This window comes from Mercurialis annua, linkage group LG1-X, assembly GCF_937616625.2.
Source record: "Mercurialis annua linkage group LG1-X, ddMerAnnu1.2, whole genome shotgun sequence".
NCBI classification, from domain to species: Eukaryota; Viridiplantae; Streptophyta; class Magnoliopsida; order Malpighiales; family Euphorbiaceae; genus Mercurialis; species Mercurialis annua.
The window spans coordinates 48,997,499-49,022,881 of record NC_065570.1 but is presented as its reverse complement, the minus strand read 5'-3'; the positions used below and the strand labels follow the sequence as shown (position 1 = coordinate 49,022,881).

Below are 25,383 nucleotides of genomic sequence, written 5' to 3'. Positions count from 1 at the left end.
TCTAATTCTAATCTATAACATTACTATTGTTTGAGCTAAAATGTGACAACTCTACTAATGAGCTCGTTATGGAAATATGTTTTAAATTGGAATGCAGACCAAAAAAGGGATAAATCGACCAATTTAGTTAAATTAAACTATATTAATTTGATGATTAAAAAATTATTAATAAATACTTTTAAATAAATCAACCATAAGGACTAAGGTCATCTCCAATAGCTCACCGAATTGTCAATTTCATGTGCAAATCATTCCACTAGTATTCTATATTTAACTCTATTATAGTGTACCTTTTTACTCTATATTTAGAGTAGCTCTATTATATTGAACCTTAAAAAAGAGTATTATTAGAGATAAAATGAGGTCCTCTAATTATTAATCACTTTGATTAACACTACCAGAAAATGGATTTTTAGCGGCCAACATATTGCGAAGGGACCCTAATCTAGTCGTAATATATGTATCAATAAGGACTATCCTGCTATCCGGTCTTTAAATGAAATTGTACTCTTTGTATTGCGACCACTTTTATAATCCTTTCCTAATATGAAAATAATTCCCGTCCCAAATGCTAAATATTAAGCCCAGGCCCAGCGAGTGATTTAATAGATAAAAAAATAACAAAAAATAGAACGACTGAAACTAAATGGCAGAATCAAAAAGTGGTGCTCGTATGAAACCTAAACGCCACTGAAACTGTAGAAGACGATTGCGATGCTGAATCTAAGTTGCTCAAAAAATTCTTATCTCCAAATCTAGCAGACGATTGCGATTGAAACCTCAGGTAGGGTTTAGATTTATTCTCAACCTATGCTTTTGATTTCTTCTCAACTTAGGATTTTGATATTATAAACTAGAGGTGTACAAGCTAAACGATTTTTGATTTATTCTTTTCAGCTATGGGTTTTGATTTTTGATTTTTGATTTTTAAGTTTTGATTTTTGATTTTCAACTTAGGCTTTTGATTTATTATCAACTTATGATTTTGATATTATAAATTGGAGGTGTACAAGCTAAACGATTTTTGATTTATTCTTTTCAACTTAGGGTTGTGATTTTTGATTTTTGATTTTTAGTACTATCTAATTCCTCTCTTCACCAATAGTAAGTTATTATTTTCATTTTATTGTCAATCATGGCAGTTATCAGGTTCCATTTTCACATTATTTATATTTCTATGTTATTTTTAAGTTTTTTATTCTATTCTGTTTGATTGATGTGCTTAAAATTCTCTTGTAATTGGTTGAAGTTGTGGTTCTTGTAGAATTATTGTAATTGGATTAGAGATTATGCAGGTTTAACTTATAATAGTGAAGTGTATTTTTGTTTTATTCAGAATCAAAGAATTTGTTTTGTTTTATTCACATTTAGAGTTGTAATTTTTGATGATTTAAAAGTTGGAGGAGCGTGATTTTTGATGATTTATAAGTTTTAGACCTTAAGTCCGTAATTTTTATAAATTTTTTAGACCTTTCAATGTTTAAATGTTTTAGTTCTCAAATGACTTGTTGATTTTACATTTTTATCATCCACTTTATCTATTATATATAATTGTTCACCCTCTCCTTTTCATGTGAACATGTTAATGATAACTTTTTATTTCAGATATTGACTTGATTCTGTTTGCTATGAAATTCAATTGTTCATGGTGAAAACGCCAAAAGGTTGTAAACTTATTATAATGTGGAGTTGCATAGTTAGTTGTTCAGAAAATTATCTCTAGCTATCAATAAAGGTTGTTTTACTACAATCTCTACATCTCTCTCTTCTTGTAGGTTACTGATCTGTTTTAATCCAATTACTGTTTCTATCTAAATCTCACTTCGATTCCGAGGTGTGATTTTCAGGTGCGATTTTCAGTTCTTTCTCTCTAAATAGTTCTGTAATTTTTTTCGATACAATTTCTAGTTTTGTTTTCTCTATGCATTTTTTTTAATAAAAAAATTGGGAATTTTGATAATTTCTCTCTAAATGTAGCTGTGGAAGATAACTTGTGCAGAATAAGCTGAGAAGAATAAGTTGCATTCTGATAGAATATTTTATGTGAAATGAGGCCTAACAAATAGCACAGATGTGAGTAGTAAAATTACTGCCCTCACTGCATAAGTTTGTTTTTTAATACCGAAGGGTACTGAGGGTAGTGTAGAGAACCTAATCATTAGTTCACAGTTTTAGATTCTTTACTTTAGACAGATTTCCACATTCTTCCAAATTCTTTGGGGGCATAACCCTCATTCCTTCTGTTTTCTTTTTAGAAATTATTAACACATAAATTGTAATTTTTTTCTATTAATAACTCTAAATTAATTTGATTTGATTTTCAGGTTTCACCTTCCTATTGCGTATATCACAGATGAATTTTTTCTAGTGTTATTTCTGAATTTGATATTGTGAGACCAAGGTTTGTATTTCCATTTCAATTATTTTTATGTATGAAGGTAGAATAAACAGTTTAATTATACAGCAGATTGTCTTCTATTAGGTGTCACAGATGCTTACTGTTTGTAATTATATTAATTCTTATAGTAATACTTCAGCACAAATACATAGAAGAGAATTTGGACTCAAATGATCATAATTATTCAATTTAAATTCAAACACTAATGAATAACCATGTTTAAATTGTCATGTTTATGTTTGTGTTTACTTTCAGTAGTTAATATGTCTATTGACTTTTTCTTTTTAGGTTATTTCGCTCTGCTTTTCTTCATTATCTCTACGCCTCTCTCACTCTCTTTTTTCACCTTCTTTGTGCCATTGTCTTGATCCATTTATTAGCAAATTTCAGACTTGTGATTTCACCAGAGGTATTATTTTAATTTAAATTAAAAATAAATTTCATTATCAAAATAATAATTGATTATGAAAATGTGTATGCATTTAGCGACTATCTAAGCGGTCGTGAAGAATAATGTGTTAATGCAAGCTTATGAAATTATGAAGGTAATTTGGTCGCAATTGTTATGTAAAATGTTGTCGCAATTGCTCTTTAGAATTATGAAGGTATAGCGGTTGTAATAACATTAAAAATACTGTCGCTGTTAATGATCTTTTTACAACCGGAAAAATTTACCTTCGCAAAATGAGTTACGACCGGATATTATTTTACGGTCCTAAATACCTTTTACGGCGGAGCCTATTACGACCATGTACGACCGGATTTTTACCCTCCCTATAAACAATTTGCGACCGGATATAATGAATTAACGACCACTTTTACCTTCGCTAAAGAACTAGTTTCTTGTAGTGTAATATAGGACCTAATTAAAACGTCTCTATAATCAAATATCCTTAATTGTCCAAGTCATTTTTAATCCTTTAGAACGTCCTAGATTTCAAAGTCCATTTAAGTCAAATTCGGGTGTACTAATCAAAATTAAAACAAACCGTCCAAATATGGTCAAGTCGGCATCGCTATGTATCCGCACAGTCTGGACTGTGCGCCCGCACAGCTCCTGGCTGTGCGCTCGCACAGCTACGAGACACTCCCCCGAGGATTTCTGACGTGCTTACACTCAAAATTTCGATACCAAACACTAATTCACACTCTAAACCACTCGTTTCCGCAATCGGAACGTAAAATTAATACGTATACGTTTGATTCGATACGATAACCGATATATATTCAAATATAATTCAAATAATATATAACCGAATTTAAAATAATGGTTACTACCTCGATTACTATCAAATTCACGAAAAAATTCGAGTTGGAAACGAAAAACGGATTGGAATCGGCAAACCCTAATCGTCGTCGTCTACTGGAGCGAAAGAAATGAAAAAGAAATGGTTTCCGATGAAACCTAAAACTCAAATGAATGAGTTTATATAGTTTGACCAATGTCCAAACTAGCCCCTAGTGACTTACGGGTCACTTTAACCCAAATATTTAAATATTCGTCCGTAACTAAAACGGACAACGAGATTTTATGAAATTTTAACCATGATTCCATAATTCGTAACTTTTATTCTCACGGGACCTATATTTTATTTTTAATAAATCATTTAAGATTTATTACGGTTAAATTAGACCCACTTACTAAAATTCCTATCTCCAAATCCTATAAAATTTTAGTAGTAACTTCTTAAAAATATTCTGTGATATTGACTCCAAAAATATTCACTAGAGACTTATAAATTATTTTATTCTAGTTTATAAGCATTTCTTAATTCCCGTTAGTTAAAATATAAATATCCAAATTTAATATTCTAACTTCTATAACTATCCTATTTACAGAGATACTATAAATTAAACTTATACTCAAAGTTAATTTCAATTCTCCTGATCCTATAAATTATTCCTTACATGGAATAATTTAGTCCTTTAAATTTACGGGATATTACATATTTGGCCGTTTGGCTTCGGTAGGCTTCCGCTCAGATGTTTGCCGCGTGTCTCCTTCCTTCTAGCTGGTTCGTGCATCTCCTCAGTTCTTCTTCTTCGTTGTAGTGTTTTGTTCTTATTGATGACATCCCAATTTCCACCGGGATGACCGCTTCTACTCCATATGTTAGGCGGAACGGTGTTTCTCCTGTTCCCTTTCTGGGGGTTCTTCTGTATGCCTAAACTACATTGTTCAGCTCTTCCGCCCAATTGCCTTTTGCCTCTTCCAACCTCTTTTTCAGCCATTTGAAAATTGTTATTGTCACGACCCGAAATCTCGAGTCGAGACCGGCGCTAGGGAATGGGAGTGGTTGCTCCGAAACCCGTAGCAAGCCTGAAAAACACTATAAATTTTTCGCTTTTAAAAGAAACGTATGAAACATTTATTAAATAACTGATGGGACAAAACATCAGAATTTAAATGCGCTTTAAAACATTTGAATACAATAAGACTATACTAATCTACTGCGGACAACTAGAACTTAAAACCTTCTATACAGTCTTTTACCAAAATAGACTTCCGAGAAATAAACATTTGAAAGCCTCCTTCAAAATTGGACCAGCTTTCCCTGAAAATGTTGGGAGGAGTGGGTCAGTATAAAACTGAGTGAGTTCATGCTGTTACAAATAAATATTACATAAAGTGAAAACCGTTTTATATTTAAAATAACTATATGTATTTTTGAAATCCTTTAAACATGTTTTAAAAACAAAACCATTGAAGCTTGAACTCGCACATAACATATTTCGACAAGATTTCAATATCATTGAAAGTCAACCATACACGTTGATCTTTAAATTAAACCACATTTCTTAAATTCGTCCATCTACATTGATGGCGAAACTAATCAACATATCACACATGCATAATCTTATGGGACCGATAGCACAGCCAACCGATCAACCATATTCATCTGACATCGATAGCGAAGCCAACCGATGTAACACACACAAACAACCTGACATCGATAGCGAAGCCAACCGATGTAACACACATACAATCCTGACATCGATAGCGAAGCCAACCGATATAAAGCACACACAATCCTGACATCGATAGCGAAGCCAACCGATGTAACACACACACACACAATCCTGACATCGATAGCGAAGCCAACCGATGTAACACACACAATCCTGACATCGATAGCGAAGCCAACCGATGTAACACACACACAATCCTGACATCGATAGCGAAGCCAACCGATGTAACACACACACACAAACTGACATCGATAGCACAGCCAACCGATGTAACACACATTCAAGCATAAGCAAATGCATAATAATTCTCAAAACTATGTGTGTACCTTTGTATATCAAAATAATATATACATATAACATACATCCATACAAGGCATGTAAACATATAACACCGCAACACACATATCACACAGTATGTTAAAATATGAGACTTTACGAATACTGAAATGTAAAAACATGTACTCACAGAAACCGTTTAACTACGGTATTACTCCGTCAATGCTCCTTTAAACAACTCCGTTAATTCCCTTGGTCCTCCGACCCGATAGCTCGACAACTTGTCGAATCTAGTTAGGATCAAAATATTAATTCTCTTAATTAATAAAATCCTACTATGGAATTAACTCTATACCATCTTAATTTAATTTAATTAATTAATTCTAACCTCCAAATAATTTCTTATTTAATAAGTTCATAACTTATTTTATTCATGTAATTTTTCTTTACCTATCTCTTTTTACACATAAAACCATTTTTCAGAAATATTCATTTAAATACTTCATTTTTCATAAATATACTTCAATACATAAAATATATTTCTTCCATCAAGTAATACTTTCCACTTCAAAGTTATTTATTTAAATATATTAAAACAGCCCCATATTAGCTTAAATTCTATTTTTGGTCAAAATACCAAAATACCCTCAAACTTTTCAAAATTGACCGTTTAGGTCCTTTCGTAAATCAATTAATTTCAAAATCGACAAAATCATTTTATCTTAGATTATTAACTTACATAATCTGGAATTTTTGGCTAACATACCATGTAACTCTTCAAATTTGGAAAAAATACAATTTAACCCCAAAACTCTAGTTTTCGGCAAAAACATTCAAATCTTCCAAAAATCATTAAAATCATTTATAATTCTAAAAATCATTTCACATCAGATTATATACATCAATAATCTGGAAATATAGTTAAATTACTGATTGGTCCTTTATTTTTTATGAAAATTACACTTTAACTCCTAAACTTTAAATTTTGACAATCAAGTCCAAACCCAAACAAATTCAACAAATCATCAACTCTCAAACTCAGAATCCCATTTATGTTTTGATCACTCCGGTCACCAAACTCCGGTCAAGCTCCGATGAACTTTAAAACCGTTAAAACGTTCAAAAATCATTTTTACACAATTTTAATCACCCAAAAATCTACCAATATATATTTATTTTAATTATCATATTAAAACAGCAGCCCCAAAATTAAAATAAATTATTTTTCATAATTTTAACAATTTTAACAATTTAAAACCGTATAAACAATTAATAATCAAAATCGATTATTAATCCGTCAAAACACCTCAACTAAATCAATTAAATTCCATAAATAATCAACATATATATTTAATACATTTTTCATGAATAATTTCTGTCCAGAAATTAAAATGACAAAAATACCCTTTTTAAACATTTTTTTACCGATTAAACAATTATAAAAATTAAACCCGATTAACAAACCATTAAAAAATCGCCATTAAACATTTATTCATCATCAACCCAACATTTAGATCAACCATGAACAAACTCATTTGCAGAAATTTAAAATCCATTTATTTATCCCTTTTAAGCGATTTTTAAGCCTTTAAAACTATTAAAAATCGAACTCCAAACCATTAAATTAATACCTGAAATGTTTAACATTTTTAATCCACAAAAATCACACTTTAAAGCATATTTTAACCTCACTATTTAGATCAGCCCAGAAAATTAAAATAATTAATTTAATTTCACGGAAAAATTATTTTAAAACCGAAACCCAACAAAACAACAACTAGAACATATTATTTAAACATCAAACCACAATTTTTAGCAATCTAAGCATGTATCTAAAACTCAAACAACATCAGAAAATAAAAATTATTATTTGAGGTTGAAGGTATACCTTGATCCTACATGCAATGGTAGATTATTAATCTACGGAAAAATTGCAACGATTTTTGTTAAGGAAATTTTATGGAAAAATGAAAAGAAATGGAAGTTGTGTTTTAGTTGAGAGATTGGCAATGGATATTTCAAATGGTGAATGGATATGTCTAGCAAAAATGAAGAAGAAGATTAAGAAACTTGGGCATCAAGTTTGTCTAGATATAGTTTGATGTTTCATTTATTTACAAGTTTGCCATTATGACATTCTTGTAAATAAATCAAACTCTAGGGGCAAAATAAACTCAAGTTTCTCAAATATTCATAAAAATTAGATCATAACATATGGGCTGAATTAAAATATTTTTGTGCCTTTAAAATAATTAAAATAATTATTTTGACGATTTTTAGCGTAAAATCGCAAAATTCACATTTAACACATAAAATTGCCAAAAATCAAACTTAAGGCAAAACACACTCCAAATCACATTTTCACGTTTATAAATTCATCTCGTGAATTTAATAACTATTTTCGAGGTCCTACTTAATAAAAATTGGACACGCGCGAAAATAAATACTAACAAATAATATGGGGCATTACATTATCCCCTCCTTAAAATAATTCGTCCTCGAATTATAATATCACTTATACCTCAACATATATTATTTAGGACTAATAGGGTGCTTTCCCTTATCCTATTCCTTTGTTTACATTACAGAGCCAATGTCTCAGCGTACTTACGTTAAAAACTTATCCTTTTAAAATCACTTTTCTTTTCCACATATAAATCCATGTCATAATTGTGCACCGGTGTGATGACTTCTCTCATCACCAAGAGTTGCAATGGCATTCCTCTTTTCTTTTCTACATACATAATGCACATGATGCATGTTCTAATAGTGAATACAATATGAATGTAGTGATGCAATCCTATTCGTGTCAATGCAATGCTTTCGTGATTCGTGTTCGGGCACAATTATGTGTTCATAAAACAACTCTTTTTCATTAAACACATTTGTTTTTACAAAAATGGCGCCTGCGTAAGTTTCTGTAGACATAGAGCTCTGCAAAATTGCTTATTCCATAATTTTTCTATTTAAGCTCTCTACTCTTTACTACACATCTAAAGGATCTAATCTTATTCCTTGGTTTCAGGCATAGCTTGCGAAACTAGCCCAAATATTCTTATTAATCCTTGATTGATTGAGGGATTTGTGCCACTATCTAACCTCTCAAATTCGGATTTTCATTGCCTCACTCTCTACCGCGTATCGCGTTAGGTTGACCCGGTCTAGAAACCGTCGTGTAAATAGACCTTGCTTGCCAAGGAAGTGGTTGGTCCACATTCTCTATTGTATTATGTTGTACGGAATACGGGCATTCTCTCGCGTAATGACCCTGTTGGCCGCACGAAAAACATATATCCATAGTAGCTTGACAAATACCTAAATGTCTCCTTCCACATCGTTGACACATAGGATTTGCAAAACTTGAGCTTCCTTGCTCAAAATTTTGACAAATGGTTCTAGCCTTCTTGGCTTCTTTTCCTTGTCTACCTTTTTTATGGGTTCGACCACGTCGTCGTACATTTTCTTCACTTATTTTCCTTGAAGTTTGGTTGCCATAACCAAAATGTTTATCTCTTACTTGGTTTGGTTGTGAGGGTTCAGGAATTTTACCAAATTGGATTAATGCGCTTTCCAGTTGTCTTGTGCTGCCGACAACTTGCACAAAATCCTTGTCTCTCTGAGTCAACAGTTCTATAAACTGATGTCCTAATCCCTTCACAAACATGGTGTTTACTCTGACTTGATCTGTTATCAAGTCTGGAGCAAATCTGCTCAATCGATTAAACTCGGTAACATATTCTTGTACATATCTGTTACCTCGAGTTAACGATAACAGTTTGTCCCGGTTACCTTCAACTACCGCAAACGGTAAGAAGAAGTCCTTATATCGGGTCACAAACTCTGCCCATGTTATATGACCCATTATTGGTCCAATTACTTGTCGAAACCAATCTTTGGCTGGACCTTTCATCGACATCTCCATTAACAACATTGTCTGTCTTTCGTTAGCTTGAAGTCTACGAGCATTTTGCTCGACTTCTTCCAAAAAGTCTAACGCATCACTTGATCCATCAAACTCTTTTCGGCTCAGTTTTACGTATGCTAACACCAGATCTCTATCAGCATTTCTCTCTTCTCGCTGATGCTGGTGTTGCATCCACTGCCCTATCATTAACACACAACTTCGTATATCAATAACTTCTGCTGCCAAATAATTTATATCAGTATTGGGTTGTTGCGGCATTCCTGGTGCCTGCACATTCCCAGCTTGATATACTCTAGGTTCTTCTTGACCTCTATTTCGTCCGCGGCCTCTATTCGCCGGTTGGACTGGATCATACTCTCCTAAATTAATTTCGGCCTCCCTTCGGGCCTCGTTTACTCGTTGTGCCGCTGCACGCGCTCGAGTGTTTCTTTGTTCAGCCATTCTAAGGCACAAAGAAATCTAAATGAGCTCCTAATAACATGGCATACTCATCATGTTCGCAAAGTTCTACCGCACACGTAGTCGTGTCTCATTCTTACTTTACGAATTAGGCTCTAATAAAATTTTCATTCGTCTATGTCATATCTGGCTATAACTCACATGTTCTATACGTTTCATATACACTATTCCTTTGCATGCACATAATAATCAATCACATTACATGCACATAATCAAATCATAGCCATCACAAATACATAAAAATTAGGTTCAAAGAAAACCCAATTCATTTATGATTTACTCCATCATAACACATACCATAAGCCTCGAGAGTGTACTACTCTACGTAGACTAAACAACAATCAAAACATATAATCATTCAATTAAACAAATCACAATGCACATGTCATCATATATCATACATATAAGCCATATCCTAATGATAATCAACTCATTTAGGAATTCTCGGCTAAAGCACATAACACAAGTCTCGTGAGTATATCTCTCTATGCAAACTTTATCACATTTGAAAACATATCACTCCTTTCAGTGATCACGATATAGACGTACCACATCAATCAATCAATCATACTCATAATAAACACACATTTCATAGATAGTATGAGTCTCGAGAGTATACAACTTCTCGCAGACTATATACTCGAAAGCGTAATGCTTACTCGAGTAACCACAAACATATATTGTGCTAACACACACATCTAACTCATATCCTGACACCACATATAGGACATGACGTTTTGAAAACATTTGAAAAATCGATGAAAACGATGAAAACGTTTCAAAGACATGACTGGAAATCCTATAATCCGCAGTAATTCCTAACTTAGCCTAGTGACATTGTATATTGCTCCTAGGTACACACAACATCTACACAGACTAGCAGTGGTATCTCTGACCAACTGCACTCAATTCACATATTAGCAGAGGTAACTGGACCAACTGCTCTGATACCACCTTTGTCACGACCCGAAATCTCGAGTCGAGACCGGCGCTAGGGAATGGGAGTGGTTGCTCCGAAACCCGTAGCAAGCCTGAAAAACACTATAAATTTTTCGCTTTTAAAAGAAACGTATGAAACATTTATTAAATAACTGATGGGACAAAACATCAGAGTTTAAATGCGCTTTAAATTATTTGAATACAATAAGACTATACTAATCTACTGCGGACAACTAGAACTTAAAACCTTCTATACAGTCTTTTACCAAAATAGACTTCCGAGAAATAAACATTCGAAAGCCTCCTTCAAAATTGGACCAGCTTTCCCTGAAAATGTTGGGAGGAGTGGGTCAGTATAAAACTGAGTGAGTTCATGCTGTTACAAATAAATATTACATAAAGTGAAAACCGTTTTATATTTAAAATAACTTTATGTATTTTTGAAATCCTTTAAACATGTTTTAAAAACAAAACCATTGAAGCTTGAACTCGCACATAACATATTTCGACAAGACTTCAATATCATTGAAAGTCAACCATACACGTTGACCTTTAAATTAAACCACATTTCTTAAATTCGTCCATCTACATTGATGGCGAAACTAATAAACATATCACACATGCATAATCTTATGGGACCGATAGCACAGCCAACCGATCAACCATATTCATCTGACATCGATAGCGAAGCCAACCGATGTAACACACACACACAACCTGACATCGATAGCGAAGCCAACCGATGTAACACACATACAATCCTGACATCGATAGCGAAGCCAACCGATATAAAACACACACAATCCTGACATCGATAGCGAAGCCAACCGATGTAACATACACAATCCTGACATCGATAGTGAAGCCAACCGATGTAACACACACACACACACAATCTTGACATCGATAGCGAAGCCAACCGATGTAACACACACAATCCTGACATCGATAGCGAAGCCAACCGATGTAACACACACACAATCCTGACATCGATAGCGAAGCCAACCGATGTAACACACACACACACACACAAACTGACATCGATAGCACAGCCAACCGATGTAACACACATTCAAGCATAAGCAAATGCATAATAATTCTCAAAACTATGTGTGTACCTTTGTATATCAAAATAATATATACATATAACATACATCCATACAAGGCATGTAAACATATAACACCGCAACACACATATCACACAGTATGTTAAAATATGAGACTTTACGAATACTGAAATGTAAAAACATGTACTCACAGAAACCGTTTAACTACGGTATTACTCCGTCAATGCTCCTTTAAACAACTCCGTTAATTCCCTTGGTCCTCCGACCCGATAGCTCGACAACTTGTCGAATCTAGTTAGGATCAAAATATTAATTCTCTTAATTAATAAAATCCTACTATGGAATTAACTCTATACCATCTTAATTTAATTTAATTAATTAATTCTAACCTCCAAATAATTTCTTATTTAATAAGTTCATAACTTATTTTATTCATGTAATTTTTCTTTACCTATCTCTTTTTACACATAAAACCATTTTTCAGAAATATTCATTTAAATACTTCATTTTTTATAAATATACTTCAATACATAAAATATATTTCTTCCATCAAGTAATACTTTCCACTTCAAAGTTATTTATTTAAATATATTAAAACAGCCCCATATTAGCTTAAATTCCATTTTTGGTCAAAATACCAAAATACCCTCAAACTTTTCAAAATTGACCGTTTAGGTCCTTTCGTAAATCAATTAATTTCAAAATCGACAAAATCATTTTATCTCAGATTATTAACTTACATAATCTGGAATTTTTGGCTAACATACCATGTAACTCTTCAAATTTGGAAAAAATATAATTTAACCCCAAAACTCTAGTTTTCGGCAAAAACATTCAAATCTTCCAAAAATCATTAAAATCATTTATAATTCTAAAAATAATTTCACATAAGATTATATACATCAATAATCTGGAAATATGGTTAAATTACCGATTGGTCCTTTATTTTTTTATGAAAATTACACTTTAACTCCTAAACTTTAAATTTTGACAATCAAGTCCAAACCCAACCAAATTCAATAAATCATCAACTCTCAAACTCAGAATCCCATTTATGTTTTGATCACTCCGGTCACCGGATTCCGGTCAAGCTCCGATGAACTTTAAAACCGTTAAAACGTTCAAAAATCATTTTTACACAATTTTAATCACCCAAAAATCTACCAATACATATTTATTTTAATTATCATATTAAAACAGCAGCCCCAAAATTAAAATAAATTATTTTTCATAATTTTAACAATTTTAACAATTTAAAACCGTATAAACAATTAATAATCAAAATCGATTATTAATCCGTCAAAACACCTCAACTAAATCAATTAAATTCCATAAATAATCAACATATATATTTAGTACATTTTTCATGAATAATTTCTGTCCAGAAATTAAAATGACAAAAATGCCCTTTTTAAACATTTTTTTACCGATTAAACAATTATAAAAATTAAACCCGATTAACAAACCATTAAAAAATCACCATTAAACATTTATTCATCATCAACCCAACATTTAGATCAACCATGAACAAACTCATTTCCAGAAATTTAAAATCCATTTATTTACCCCTTTTAAGCGATTTTTAAGCCTTTAAAACTATTAAAAATCGAACTCCAAACCATTAAATTAATACCCGAAATGTTTAACATTTTTAATCCACAAAAATCACACTTTAAAGCATATTTTAACCTCACTATTTAGATCAGCCCAGAAAATTAAAATAATTAATTTAATTTCACGGAAAAATTATTTTAAAACCGAAATCCAACAAAACAACAACTAGAACATATTATTTAAACATCAAACCACAATTTTTAGCAATCTAAGCATGTATCTAAAACTCAAACAACATCAGAAAATAAAAATAATTATTTGAGGTTGAAGGTATACCTTGATCCTACATGCAATGGTAGATTATTAATCTACGGAAAAATTGCAACGATTTTTGTTAAGGAAATTTTATGGAAAAATGAAAAGAAATGGAGGTTGTGTTTTAGTTGAGAACTTGGCAATGGATATTTCAAATGGTGAATGAATATGTCTAGCAAAAATGAAGAAGAAGATTAAGAAACTTGGGCATCAAGTTTGTCTAGATATAGTTTGATGTTTCATTTATTTACAAGTTTGCCATTATGACATTCTTGTAAATAAATCAAACTCTAGGGGCAAAATAAACTCAAGTTTCTCAAATATTCATAAAAATTAGATCATAACATATGGGCTGAATTAAAATATTTTTGGGCCTTTAAAATAATTAAAATAATTATTTTGACGATTTTTAGCGTAAAATCGCAAAATTCACATTTAACACATAAAATTGCCAAAAATCAAACTTAAGCAAAACAAACTCCAAATCACATTTTCACGTTTATAAATTCATCTCGTGAATTTAATAACTATTTTCGAGGTCCTACTTAATAAAAATTGAACACGCGCGAAAATAAATACTAACAAATAATACGGGGCATTACAGTTATGTTGGTCACATGTGATTCCGTTTGTCTGGGGGTGTGCTACTGATGTGAACTGTAGGCCTATGCCAAGGTTTTCACAGAATCCTCTGAAAGCTGCATTGTCGAATTGTTTTCCATTATCTGTTACTAGCGTCTTGGGTATCCCGAACCTACACACCACTTTCCTCCAAAAGAATCCTTCCGCCTTGACTGCTGTTATTATAGAGCCTGTATCTACTTCAACCCATTTTGTGGAGTAGTCGATTGCCACAAAGATGAACTTCTTCTGTTTTTTTGCCGTCGGAAATGGTCCCAGGATGTCTATTCCCCCACTTTGCGAATGGTCATGGGCTGAGTGCCGGTTTTGTTTCTTGAGCCTGGATGTGCGACTTGTCCCCGTACTTTAGGCATTTGTCACATCTTTTCACCAGTTCTCCGGCGTCTTCTTCCATGTTTGGCCAGAATATCCTCGTAAGGATGCCTTCCTTACCATGGCGGTTGGCCCTTCATGTGCTCCGCATATTCCGTCGTGCAGCTCGTTTAGGACATATTGTCCTTCTCTCCGGGACACGCATATGCACCACGGTTAGCTTGCGGCGGTTCGATATAACGTTCCTTAATAGATTGCACATCGACTAGCGATTCAGTTTTTCTAATTCGCCTTGGTCTTCAGGGGTCTTTCCTTCTTCCAAGAATCTCGATATGGATTCCATCCATTCGTCTATCTCTTGTATAGGATAGTTTGTTGGCGTGTTTATCGTTGGTGATGCTATTTCTTCTTTAAATTCCATTGTTTGGAATTTATCACTTTTTCTGATGATGCTTTCGCTATCGCGTCTGCTTCTGCATTTTTTTTCCTTCCTATCTTTTTTATTCGTCTTGTCCTCCTCGTTTTTCAATCTCTTGTAGAAGCTCCTTTGCCCTGTTTTTGTATTTTAACAGGTTTTCTTCCTTCGTGGCGAACGTTCCTTCAATTAGTCCCACTACTAACTGTGAGTCGCAATGGATCTGTAGGTTTTCGGTTCTCACTTTGACTACCAAAGCTAGCCCTGCTAACAATGCTTCATATTCCGCCATGTTGTTTGTCGCTGTGAAGTTCAGGTGGACTCCGTATTCAATCTCCACCTTATGCGGGCCTTTGAGGATGACTCCTGCTCCTGTCCCTTTTTCGTTTTTCGCCCCATCGACATGTAGCTCCCACTATTCTTTGACTTCTGGTTCCATCATGGAACATCCGGTTTGTTCTGCGACAAAGTCAGCTAGTGCTTGGGCTTTTCATTGCTTGTCTTGGTTCGTAGCCAATATCGTGTTATGCTAGCTGTATCGACCACTTGACCATTCTTCCGGATAGCTCTAGCCTCTGAAGCGCCTGTCGCAGAGGTTGATCGGTTCGCACAATTATGGGGTGTGATTGGAAGTATGGCCTAAATTTCTTTGCTGTTGTTGTTAATGTCAACGCCGTCTTCTCGATTTCTGGGTACCTAAGCTCAGCATCTTTTAAGGTTCGAATTACATAATGCACTGGTAGTTGTTGTCCCGCCTCTTCTTTCGCTTGGACCGTTGTCGTCGTGTCTTTGCATACGGAGATGTAAAGATATAGAGTTTATGCATTCATGGGTCGGCTCAGCAGTGGCGGCTTTGTTAAGAAATTTTTCAGGTCGCCGAAGGCTTGATCATATTCTTCTCCCCATCTGAATGTCTTTGTTTTCAGCGTGTTATAAAACAGGAGGCATCTCTTTGCTGATGACGAGATGAACCATCCCAGGGCCGTTACCCTTCCATTGAGGATTTATACTTCCTTTTTTGTGGGGTTATCTCTAGGATGGCCTTGATTTTCTCCGGATTTGCTTCCACTCTTTCCGATACCATGTATCCCAGGAACTTCCCTCCAACTACTCTGAATGTGCACTTATCCGGGTTTATCTTCATGTTGAACTTGTCGAGTATCTTCATCATCGTTCGTGAGTCTTTAAGGTGTTCTTCTTCACTCTTGCTTTTCATGATCACATCGTCAACGTACGCCTCCATTGTTTTACGCATTTGTTCCATGAACATGTGCTTCATTAATCGCTGGTATGTTGCACCTGTATTTTTTTGTCCGAACGGCATCATCGGGTAAGGTTCTTCGTCCGTAACAAATCGAATTTTGGTTGTATCCTTGTGCCATATCTGCTAGGCTGTACATCACGTATCCCGCGGTGGAATCGACTAACTGGTTGATGTTAGGTAGGGAAAACAGTCCTTTGGGCACGCTTTGTTTAGGTCTGTAAAGTCGATGCACATGCGGTTTTTTCCGTTTGCTTTCTTCATCAGGACCACATTTCTCAACCAGTCTGGGATTTGACCTCTTTGATGAATCATGCCTCGAGCAGTTTCTCCAATTCTTCTGCTATTATCCTTTGTCGTTCTTCCGAATGTCGTCGTTTCTTTTTCTGTATGGGCTTCATGGTTGGGTCAACATTTAACTCGTGACATGCTACCGCCGGGTCTACTCCTTTGATGTCCGCGGCTTTTGTGGCGAATGTTCTTTCGAATTCTTTGAGTACTTTTTGGATCTCCGCTTTTGTCGATTCTTTCATGACTACATCCATTTTAACATTTTTCCTTGTGTGGACTTCCCATTGTTTTGTTTCCCCCACTGGCTCGGCCGTTGATTCTTCACACGGTAACTCAAATATCTCGTCTATGTGGAGTAGCTCAGTCATGGTTGCACGGTGGCTGAAATCCGCTTCTTCTTAATTTCCTTTGATTACCATCGCCCTCAATAGAAATCATCACCCTCTCGTTCCTTGTGTCGATCACCATTCCTGATTCGTAAAGGAACGGTTGTCTCAGTATAAGATCATATGGAAGGTTTATGTCTATGATTTGGAAAGGGGAGGTAATCATCCTTTTCCGCCCTTTTGGATTTCCGAGACTCACTCGAAAATCTGCCGTTCCTATCGTCTGAAATCTTCCGCTCCAGTTCCTAGAACATCTCCAGACATTAGCTTCATTCGGATTTGGCTTCCTCCCGTTGCGCAGTAGGTCTTCTTGGCAATGAGATTGACGGCCGCTCCTAGGTCTACCGGCGCTCTTAGAGTCTCTCTCCCCCCAACCATTACTATTATTACAAACGGTCTGTCTGGTTCGTCTTTCAGGAGGACCGGACTAGCGAGACACTTGACTTCCAGTTGGGCGATTTTCTTCCGCTTGTAGCTCTGTTCCTGACCCTCGTCTCTTTCTGCCCTTTCTCTGTTGGTAGGTGTCTTTCATTTGAATGTGTCCATCTCAGCTTGATTATGAATGTATAGTGGGTCCATGTTGCTCTTTGTTGTTCACTACTTCTATCAATAAATTTCTTTTTGAGAACAGGTTCCTATAGACGGCGCCAAATGATGGATGCGGTGATAGTACAGTTTGTGGAATTATGCTTAATGGAATCTAGTATGGTTGGTACATACGAATAAGTGTCTGAATGTCCGCCACTTATATGTGTATGGGGTTGATCTATTTATATGCGCGCTGGCTTCCTTGTTTTCCTTAGTCGATGTGAGTTTTACACCAATCCTAGTGCTTTGTGGGCATATTCCATTAGTTTGTACTTTTCCTTAATTGATATGTGTGATAATCCTATGTGGTGTCTAGTACTCTCTAGAATTATGAGATCATATTAATTATAATTCATGTTTTCTTAGACCCGCTGACTGTTCCTGCTTCAGAGTCGAATCAGGTTTAGTTGCTTGCCAGGAGTTTCACGTGGTTTTGCAAGCAGTGAGTTTATATTGCTATTTACCGCTTCATTAAGTAACTTATGTTTTTTTAGTATATAAATATTTTCGAACTGTTTTGAATGATTATGGAACTGGATTGGAACGAGCTACTTGATCGGCATTATCGAGACTGTGTGCGCCGGTAAGTACTTTGGGTTCGACTGACAAGATGTCTGGCTTACTTTGAGATTGATGAGAATTTGTTCCTGTTTACTTTGGGTTATATCTGATCTTGTTGTTTTCCCATTTTTCAGGTTTATAATTTTTGAGTGCACCTGACTGGTCTCCAGTTTCCACGTTCCTTTGGAGGTCTCATTTTTTTAATAGAGATGTTCAAAACTATTTAACTCTTAGACCGCAGTAGTGTTAGTTGATATCTTATTTATTCTAGACTCCTGTCTATTGGATTGGTCCAACTGTTATAATATTAATGTTGGCATGTTTACAATTTGTTTTCTTTATTATTTATATATATGCCATGTTGTTTCAGTTTCGGAATTGAGCCGAGCATTATTATTTTTATTATTGATATAATTGTTAGATTAAGTGGAGTCTCGGTTGTCCCCGATCATTGGTTTTATGCAGGTTAATTGTATATTTGTTTGTTTGTATGTTTATACGCAAGGCTGCCTATGGATTTTGGAACTACCGCTCCCATACCCTAGCGCCGGTCACGATCTATGAAATTGGAGCATGACAATATCCTTTTACAAATTGAAAGTTCAGTTACTTTTTTAAAATAAATTAAATTTCGGTATACTTTTTGAAATAAATTAAAAGTTCAATAATCTTTTTGAAATAAATTAAAGTTCGATAATATTTTTGAAATAAATTGATAGTTCGATAACTTACAAAGTAGTTAACCCTCTTAAAATATCATGTTTTCTTTGGATATTGCTATAGAACCCAATTCTTTATCCACCTTTTCAACCTGCTTTTTTCAGTCTGGCAGGCCTGACAATAAATGAATTAAAAGATGGTATTTGAGTTATACACTTTTGAAACGAATTTTGAACGAATCAGATGCTGACACGTAAGGAAAAATATAGATAATAGGTTAAAGAGGTGGGTTATAAAGCATTTTCCATGTTCTTTTATCTAGATCTTGAATGATGTAGTTTTTATCATGAACAAAGAATCAATTCACCCCTCCAATTTGGCACGACATATCAAAAGAATCATTTTGGAGGGTTTTTTAGACTTGCAATTATGTCAAAGCGCATAAAAAAGTCTCCTTCTTACTCTCACCCCCGCAAGTGAGTTACACTGTTATAAAATTAGAAAATGTCTAAAAAAATATTAATATTTTATTTATTTATCTCTTAAATTGGTCCTTAATAATTTTTATATTTCAATTATACCGTAATAATTTCAAAATTTAATAATTATTTTAATTTTTAATAAAAATTAAAGAACTTATTTTTTCCTTCTTTTTGTTTTTGTTTTCTCCGGCCACCATTTCGTCCTCCACCCACCGGCGTATGCCTCTACCCCCACCTTGCCCCCACCACCGTTCATCCCTAAAAGCAGTGTTTTAAAAATCGAACTGAAGTCCGATCCGGTGAGGCCACCTGTTTTCGGTTCAACCGGTTCACTGACCGGTTCAACCGGTTTAATAAATTTAAAAAAATTGAAAAATTCTGGTTCACCGGTTCTATCCGGTCCAATCCGGTTTAACATCCGGTTTTTTATCGATTCAATTCGGTTCAACTCAGTCCGACCCGGTTCAACTAAAAGATCCGGTTTTTTGTCTTTTCAGACTGGACCACTGGTCGATTTGCGGTTCAACCGGTCCGACCAGCCGTTCCAGTCCGGTTTTTAAAACACTGGCTAAAAGGTTCATCCCTAACGCGGTTGGTAGGGCGACAGCGATGGCGGTCGGTAGGGCGGCAGTGGCGGTCGGTTGAGTTAGATTTAGGTTTAATTAGTGTTAAATAAAATTTTAATTGTAATTAGTAGTAAATTTTTAAAATTTGTAATTAGTTAATCCACTCTATTTTTTGTCAAAAGGGCCGTTTTGATATAAAAATAGGGACGATGACAAAAGTACCTAAAATTTTAAAAATATTTACAAAATTACCTGTAAACTTTTTTTATTTACAAAAATACGACTGATTTAAAATTAATTACAAAAGTATCAAAAAATGAAAATTAATTACAAAAGTACGATTTGTATAATGTCGGTATAATTATGGTATAATTTTGGAATATTAAAACTATAAATCAGATAATTTAAAAATAATATTTGGTTTATTATTGGTATAATTTCAGTATATTTTTGGTATATTGATTATAAATTTTTATATATATTTTCTAGTTGATAACATGTATTTTTTTTATGTGTATTTTTCACTATAGTTCGTAATGAACTAGAAAATTTGTATACTCTTGGTATACTGATGGTATAATTTTGGTATATTATTAATTTAATTTTCAGTATACGATTTGATGTAATTTTGGTAAATTTTTATTTAATATTAATAAAATCTCAGTATGTATGATGTTGGTATAATTTTGGTACAATGTTGATATAATGTTAGTTTATTAGTATACTAACATTATACCCACAGTATACACCGTATGTTTGATATTATTTTTTATTTTTTTGTACTTTTGTAAATATTATTAATATTTTTGTAAATGAAAAAAGTAAACATATATTTTTGTAATTATTTTCATTTTTTTTGGTAAATGGTGTAATTTCCTCATAAAAATACAGGTAACGGGTATTTTATATGAAAACGCAAGTTGTAGATTAGTTTGACCTAAAATTCTCTGAAATGATTCTTTGTTCTGATGAAAGCAGTATGACAAAAAGAAAAACAAAATTATAGAAGTATTTGGCGTCGCCCGGGTTTGAACCGGAGACCTTCAGTGTGTTAGACTGACGTGATAACCAACTACACCACGACACCACTGTGTCATGTTTTCTAATATATCTTATTTTAATGATTAAATAATGCTTTGATATAATCTGCTAAACCTATATTCAATCCTCTTCCCCTTTCCATCAAAAAAAAAGGGAAAAAACCCTAAAATTCTCGCTCTCCTTTCCGTCGCTCTCATACAAATCTCTCTTCGTAAAATCTGAATCATTTTCCAACAACAAAATATGTCAAGCGCTTTGGATATGTCACTTGACGATTTAATCAAGGGCAATAAAAAGCCTGGATCCGGCGGTTACTCCCGCGGCCGCGGCCGTGGAGCTGCTGCTGGAGCCGGTGGTGGTGGTGGTGGTCCTGGACCTACTCGCCGCTTCAATAACCGAGTTGCTAATCGCGCCGCTCCTTATGCGGCCTCTAAGGTTTCTTTCTTTTTTGAAATTAATTTATTTGAACAGAATAGTTAGGGTTCCTATTTTAGTTTATACATGATTTATTTTTAATTTGATAAACAGGCGCCTGAATCTGCGTGGCAGCACGATATGTTTGCAGATCAAGTATTTCAAGGACAAGGCGGCGGCGCAGGTGGCGGCAGAGCTTCTGCTATTGAGACTGGAACTAAGCTTTACATTTCTAATCTTGAATATGGAGTCTCTAATGAGGATATTAAGGTCATTTTATCTATATCGGAATTATACAGATTATTTTGATTCAAATTCGTTCATTTGGAATTGTTATAGATGTGGAGTTTTTTGTGAATGCTAATGTTTAAGTTTATATCTCTGTTCGAAACAAAGCATTTAAAGAATTTAATTGAACCATAAATCGCGCAAAGTTATTTCCCTTATGAAATGATTTCAATTTTTAAAACACATGTCCTCTTTAAGTTGAAAGTGTCGAATTCTAGCAAGTTTTATCTATCTGAACATGCAATGTAAATTAAAATCTTACATTACCGTAGGAGCTGTAAAATGTTATTTTAAGTTAAAGAATTAGGTTTAACTATGTGCAGGAGTTGTTTTCAGAAGTCGGGGATTTGAAGCGGTACTCAATCCATTATGACAGGAGTGGCAGATCGAAGGTATCTAACTCAAGTTTGGCATAGAACTCACATCCTTCTTCTGATGATGAAAATACTACTTTTACCCTCCTGCTGTAGTTTAGAAAACCTCTTTTTCTTAGGGCACGGCAGAAATTGTCTTCTCTCGACGAACGGATGCTTTGGCTGCTGTCAAGAGATACAATAACGTTCAGCTTGATGGAAAACCTATGAAGATTGAGATTGTTGGAACAAATATTCCTACTCCTCCTTCAATGCCTGCTGCTAATGGCAGTTTTGGAAACTTAAATGGAGCTTCTAGAGGGTATATGCCCTATCTTTCTCTTTGCTAATCTACTTATTCTTTCTAATTGTAGTTTCTGTTGTTCTTGCTCTATTTCTTAGTTCCTGTATTTTCTGTTACTTTTGAGTGCTTAAAGTTCATGCTTTGGCAGGTGTGCTTGTTAGGAATGTATTTATTTGATTTTTGATATCTAGGAATGTGTTTGGTTTGGTGCCATTATGGCAGCTGTATTATTACTACTCCCTCCGTCCCAATAGAGTTGTCCACTTTGCCTTTATCACACAGTTTAAGAAAAGCAATTATTGTTTGTGGGTTTTGTGAAATTTTACTTACTTTTTTTATCATACCCCTATTTAATATAGGGCCCACTTGCAATTTACTTTCAATTTACTCATTAGTGGATTTTAAATAGGGGTAATATAGAAAAACTAAGTGTAAAAGTTAGTTACTTTTTGAAAGTGGACAAGTATTTTGGGACAAATAAATTTCTCAAAGTGGACAACTCTATTGGGACGGAGGGAGTATCATATTTTTTTGGGAGCGGGTCTTATTAGGATTCACATCATTGCATGTTAAAGTGGATAAATAGTTCTGATTCTTGTCATGATTTTCTATTAAGGGTTTTAAATTTTCAACTGGAAATATTATATGATGACTAATGGAATTTTTTTATCTGCTAATTTTTTTCGCCTTCCCTTTTGTGATTTTTAAATGCATTGATGAGCTCACTTTGAAGAGAAATTACAGAGTTGTCTATAGGGAACATATATTTAGGTTTATTTGTAATTGATGATGTACATGCTATATTAAACAATTGGAAGAAAAAACTGTGTCAAAGTTTCCAATTTTCTTGATGAAGCAAATGTGCGATGCTGTTTAGTTAGATGTAATTATGCTTTCTTGGGGCTAAATGTATCCTGAAAGCTTAAAACTGTGGTAATGCAGAATAGTTAGAGAAGGGATAGGGATTCCCTCATGTTCATTTGAACATGAGGGGTCATGTTCATTGAATCTACACCATTCATTATAAAATGGATGGTGTATATCAAATTCGTCGACATCCGGCATCTCCATTCATTTTATAATAAATGGTGTAGATTAGTGAACATGATAAATGAACATGAGGGAATCCCAATCCTTAGAGAATAGGTATTTGGTATTGCATGTTTGTGCTCATTTGGAAATTTTTTTGTTGTAGTAATAACAAAGTTATTCCACATCAATGGATGTTAATATGTTTCTTGCTGTTTTCTGTATTTTAGGAGACAAGGAAGAGGAGGTGCAATGGGGAGACCACGAGGTGGCAGTGGTGGCGGCCGCGGATTTGGAAGAGGTCGTGGACGTGGAAGTGGGAGTGGAAGTGGAAGGGGTCGTGGTGAAAAAGTATCTGCAGACGATCTTGATGCTGATCTTGAGAAGTATCATTCAGAAGCTATGCAGACAAATTAAAGCTGGCTTTCTCTCCCTTGGTTGGTCTTTCAGCTTTTGTCCGTCGCCTTTTATGTGCTTGATTGTGCAAGATTTCCGACTATGTTTCTGTAACTTTATCAAGTCCTGGTCTTAGCGATATAGGATATATTCAGAAAAAATTGTTAGAATCTTTATTTTGAAGTGTGGTCTTTTATTACCAGATTGTTCCTTGACTTGGGTATTAAAATGGGGTTAAATTGGACGGCTTCATTATGTAATAGCTATCATTCTTTTGGCTTCATTGGCTTCTTATGTCCTCTGTGTTTTACTCCGGAAGTTGAAGTATGAAGTGGAACTATATATTTCCTCGTATCTTCTTGTACAACAACATGCTGTCTGTAAGGGGATGATTGAGCATGAACAAGTTGCCTCCAGAGTTCCTATTTCTTTGAGTTGCTCCATCATTACGAAAACATGGAAATGCCTCTCAGGTAGATTTCTTTATGTCTATGTTATGACTAATAACTTCTTTTAACTTCGCTATGTTTTTCCCTCAAAAAAAACTTATTTTAACTGCTAGAGCATGTTCACTAGTCAACATGTAGGTGCTTTTGATGGTTATGTTCTTAGCTATGCAAGTTACATCTGTTTTCATATTCTGTTCAGGGTAATATTAGTATTTCCGACTTTCTTGTGGCTCCCGGTGTAGCATAGTAGTGTTGGAATTTCAGTGCTTCAGAAAGAGTCGCCGGATTTAGTTGTTGATACTTTTTTCAGGGAGAAGTTTAACTCATGCTGCTAACAAGAAATTTCCGGTCCTCTTTTTTTAAAATTGATGCTTGTTCAATTTTCTCACTTTTTGTTGAGGCAGTTGAACCTATTATAGTGATGTTTCTGTACAGTGATTGATGAACTTGAAACAGGTTCTCTTACTGAATTTGAGTCTGAAAGCTGATGTTGCCTATATATATATGGATTATAGAGCTCGACTCCTATGAGCTATACATCTACAGGGGATGGTGAGCGATGTTTCTGGTCTTATCTAGGATTTTGTATTGAACATGATCTTAGCTAATTGTGCTAGTTGTTGCAGCTGATTTATCTCAAAGCTGATATGTTAACTGCCAATTGCAAAAGTTGCTTTTTATCATAAATAACATGTGTAAACTAGTCTGAGAGTCAAATATGTCATGTATATAGGTGCTCCGATAAAGTTCTAAAACTCGGAGTGAAATGTGCGTGAATTAGTGATTGCTTTTTGGTCCAAGTTGGATCACTGGTTCAATCAATATCAGAGGCAGCATTGATCTATTATTATTAGTTAATTAAAGTTTACTTTTTATTTTGAGAAACCTTTACTTATAATAAAATATAAGAATATTTGTGTATTATATCAAACGTCGGATGTTTGTAACAATCTAATCTTAAAATTTAAAAGCTTAAAACGGTACATAAAAGATCTCTATTTTTTGCCTTTTTGGGTGAAGTGCCTTTTTCGGTTATTTTTTT

General features: G+C 34.3%; 1 protein-coding gene, 1 long non-coding RNA gene and 1 other non-coding gene across 3 annotated transcripts; 2 read left to right on the top strand and 1 right to left on the bottom strand.

Moving 5' to 3' along the window:
• Positions 1 to 657: 657 nt before the first annotated feature.
• On the top strand, positions 658 to 2,473 carry LOC126665459 (uncharacterized). The gene is made up of 4 exons (XR_007637608.2): positions 658 to 784; positions 1,776 to 1,847; positions 1,978 to 2,073; positions 2,325 to 2,473. It is a non-coding gene; the product is annotated as an uncharacterized LOC126665459 (long non-coding RNA).
• An 18,607-nt stretch (positions 2,474 to 21,080) lies between these two features.
• On the bottom strand, positions 21,081 to 21,154 carry TRNAV-AAC (transfer RNA valine (anticodon AAC)). The gene has a single exon. It is a non-coding gene; the product is annotated as a tRNA-Val (tRNA).
• A 79-nt stretch (positions 21,155 to 21,233) lies between these two features.
• LOC126664398 (THO complex subunit 4A) lies at positions 21,234 to 24,246 on the top strand. Its single transcript, XM_050356770.2, has 5 exons — positions 21,234 to 21,543; positions 21,637 to 21,792; positions 22,134 to 22,202; positions 22,304 to 22,485; positions 23,727 to 24,246. The coding sequence occupies exons 1-5, from the start codon at positions 21,352 to 21,354 to the stop codon at positions 23,911 to 23,913; spliced, it is 786 nt and encodes a 261-aa protein (XP_050212727.1). The 5' UTR covers positions 21,234 to 21,351; the 3' UTR covers positions 23,914 to 24,246.
• The last annotated feature ends 1,137 nt before the right edge of the window (positions 24,247 to 25,383 follow it).

Bases quoted from the DNA above. Each gene is read 5' to 3' on its own strand.
- LOC126664398 (XM_050356770.2), top strand. From the start codon at position 21,352: ATGTCAAGCGCTTTGGATATGTCACTTGACGATTTAATCAAGGGCAAT. The intron at 21,544-21,636 runs GTTTCTTTCTTT...TTTGATAAACAG, and splicing joins CTCCTTATGCGGCCTCTAAG to GCGCCTGAATCTGCGTGGCA. The intron at 22,203-22,303 runs GTATCTAACTCA...TCTTTTTCTTAG, and splicing joins ACAGGAGTGGCAGATCGAAG to GGCACGGCAGAAATTGTCTT.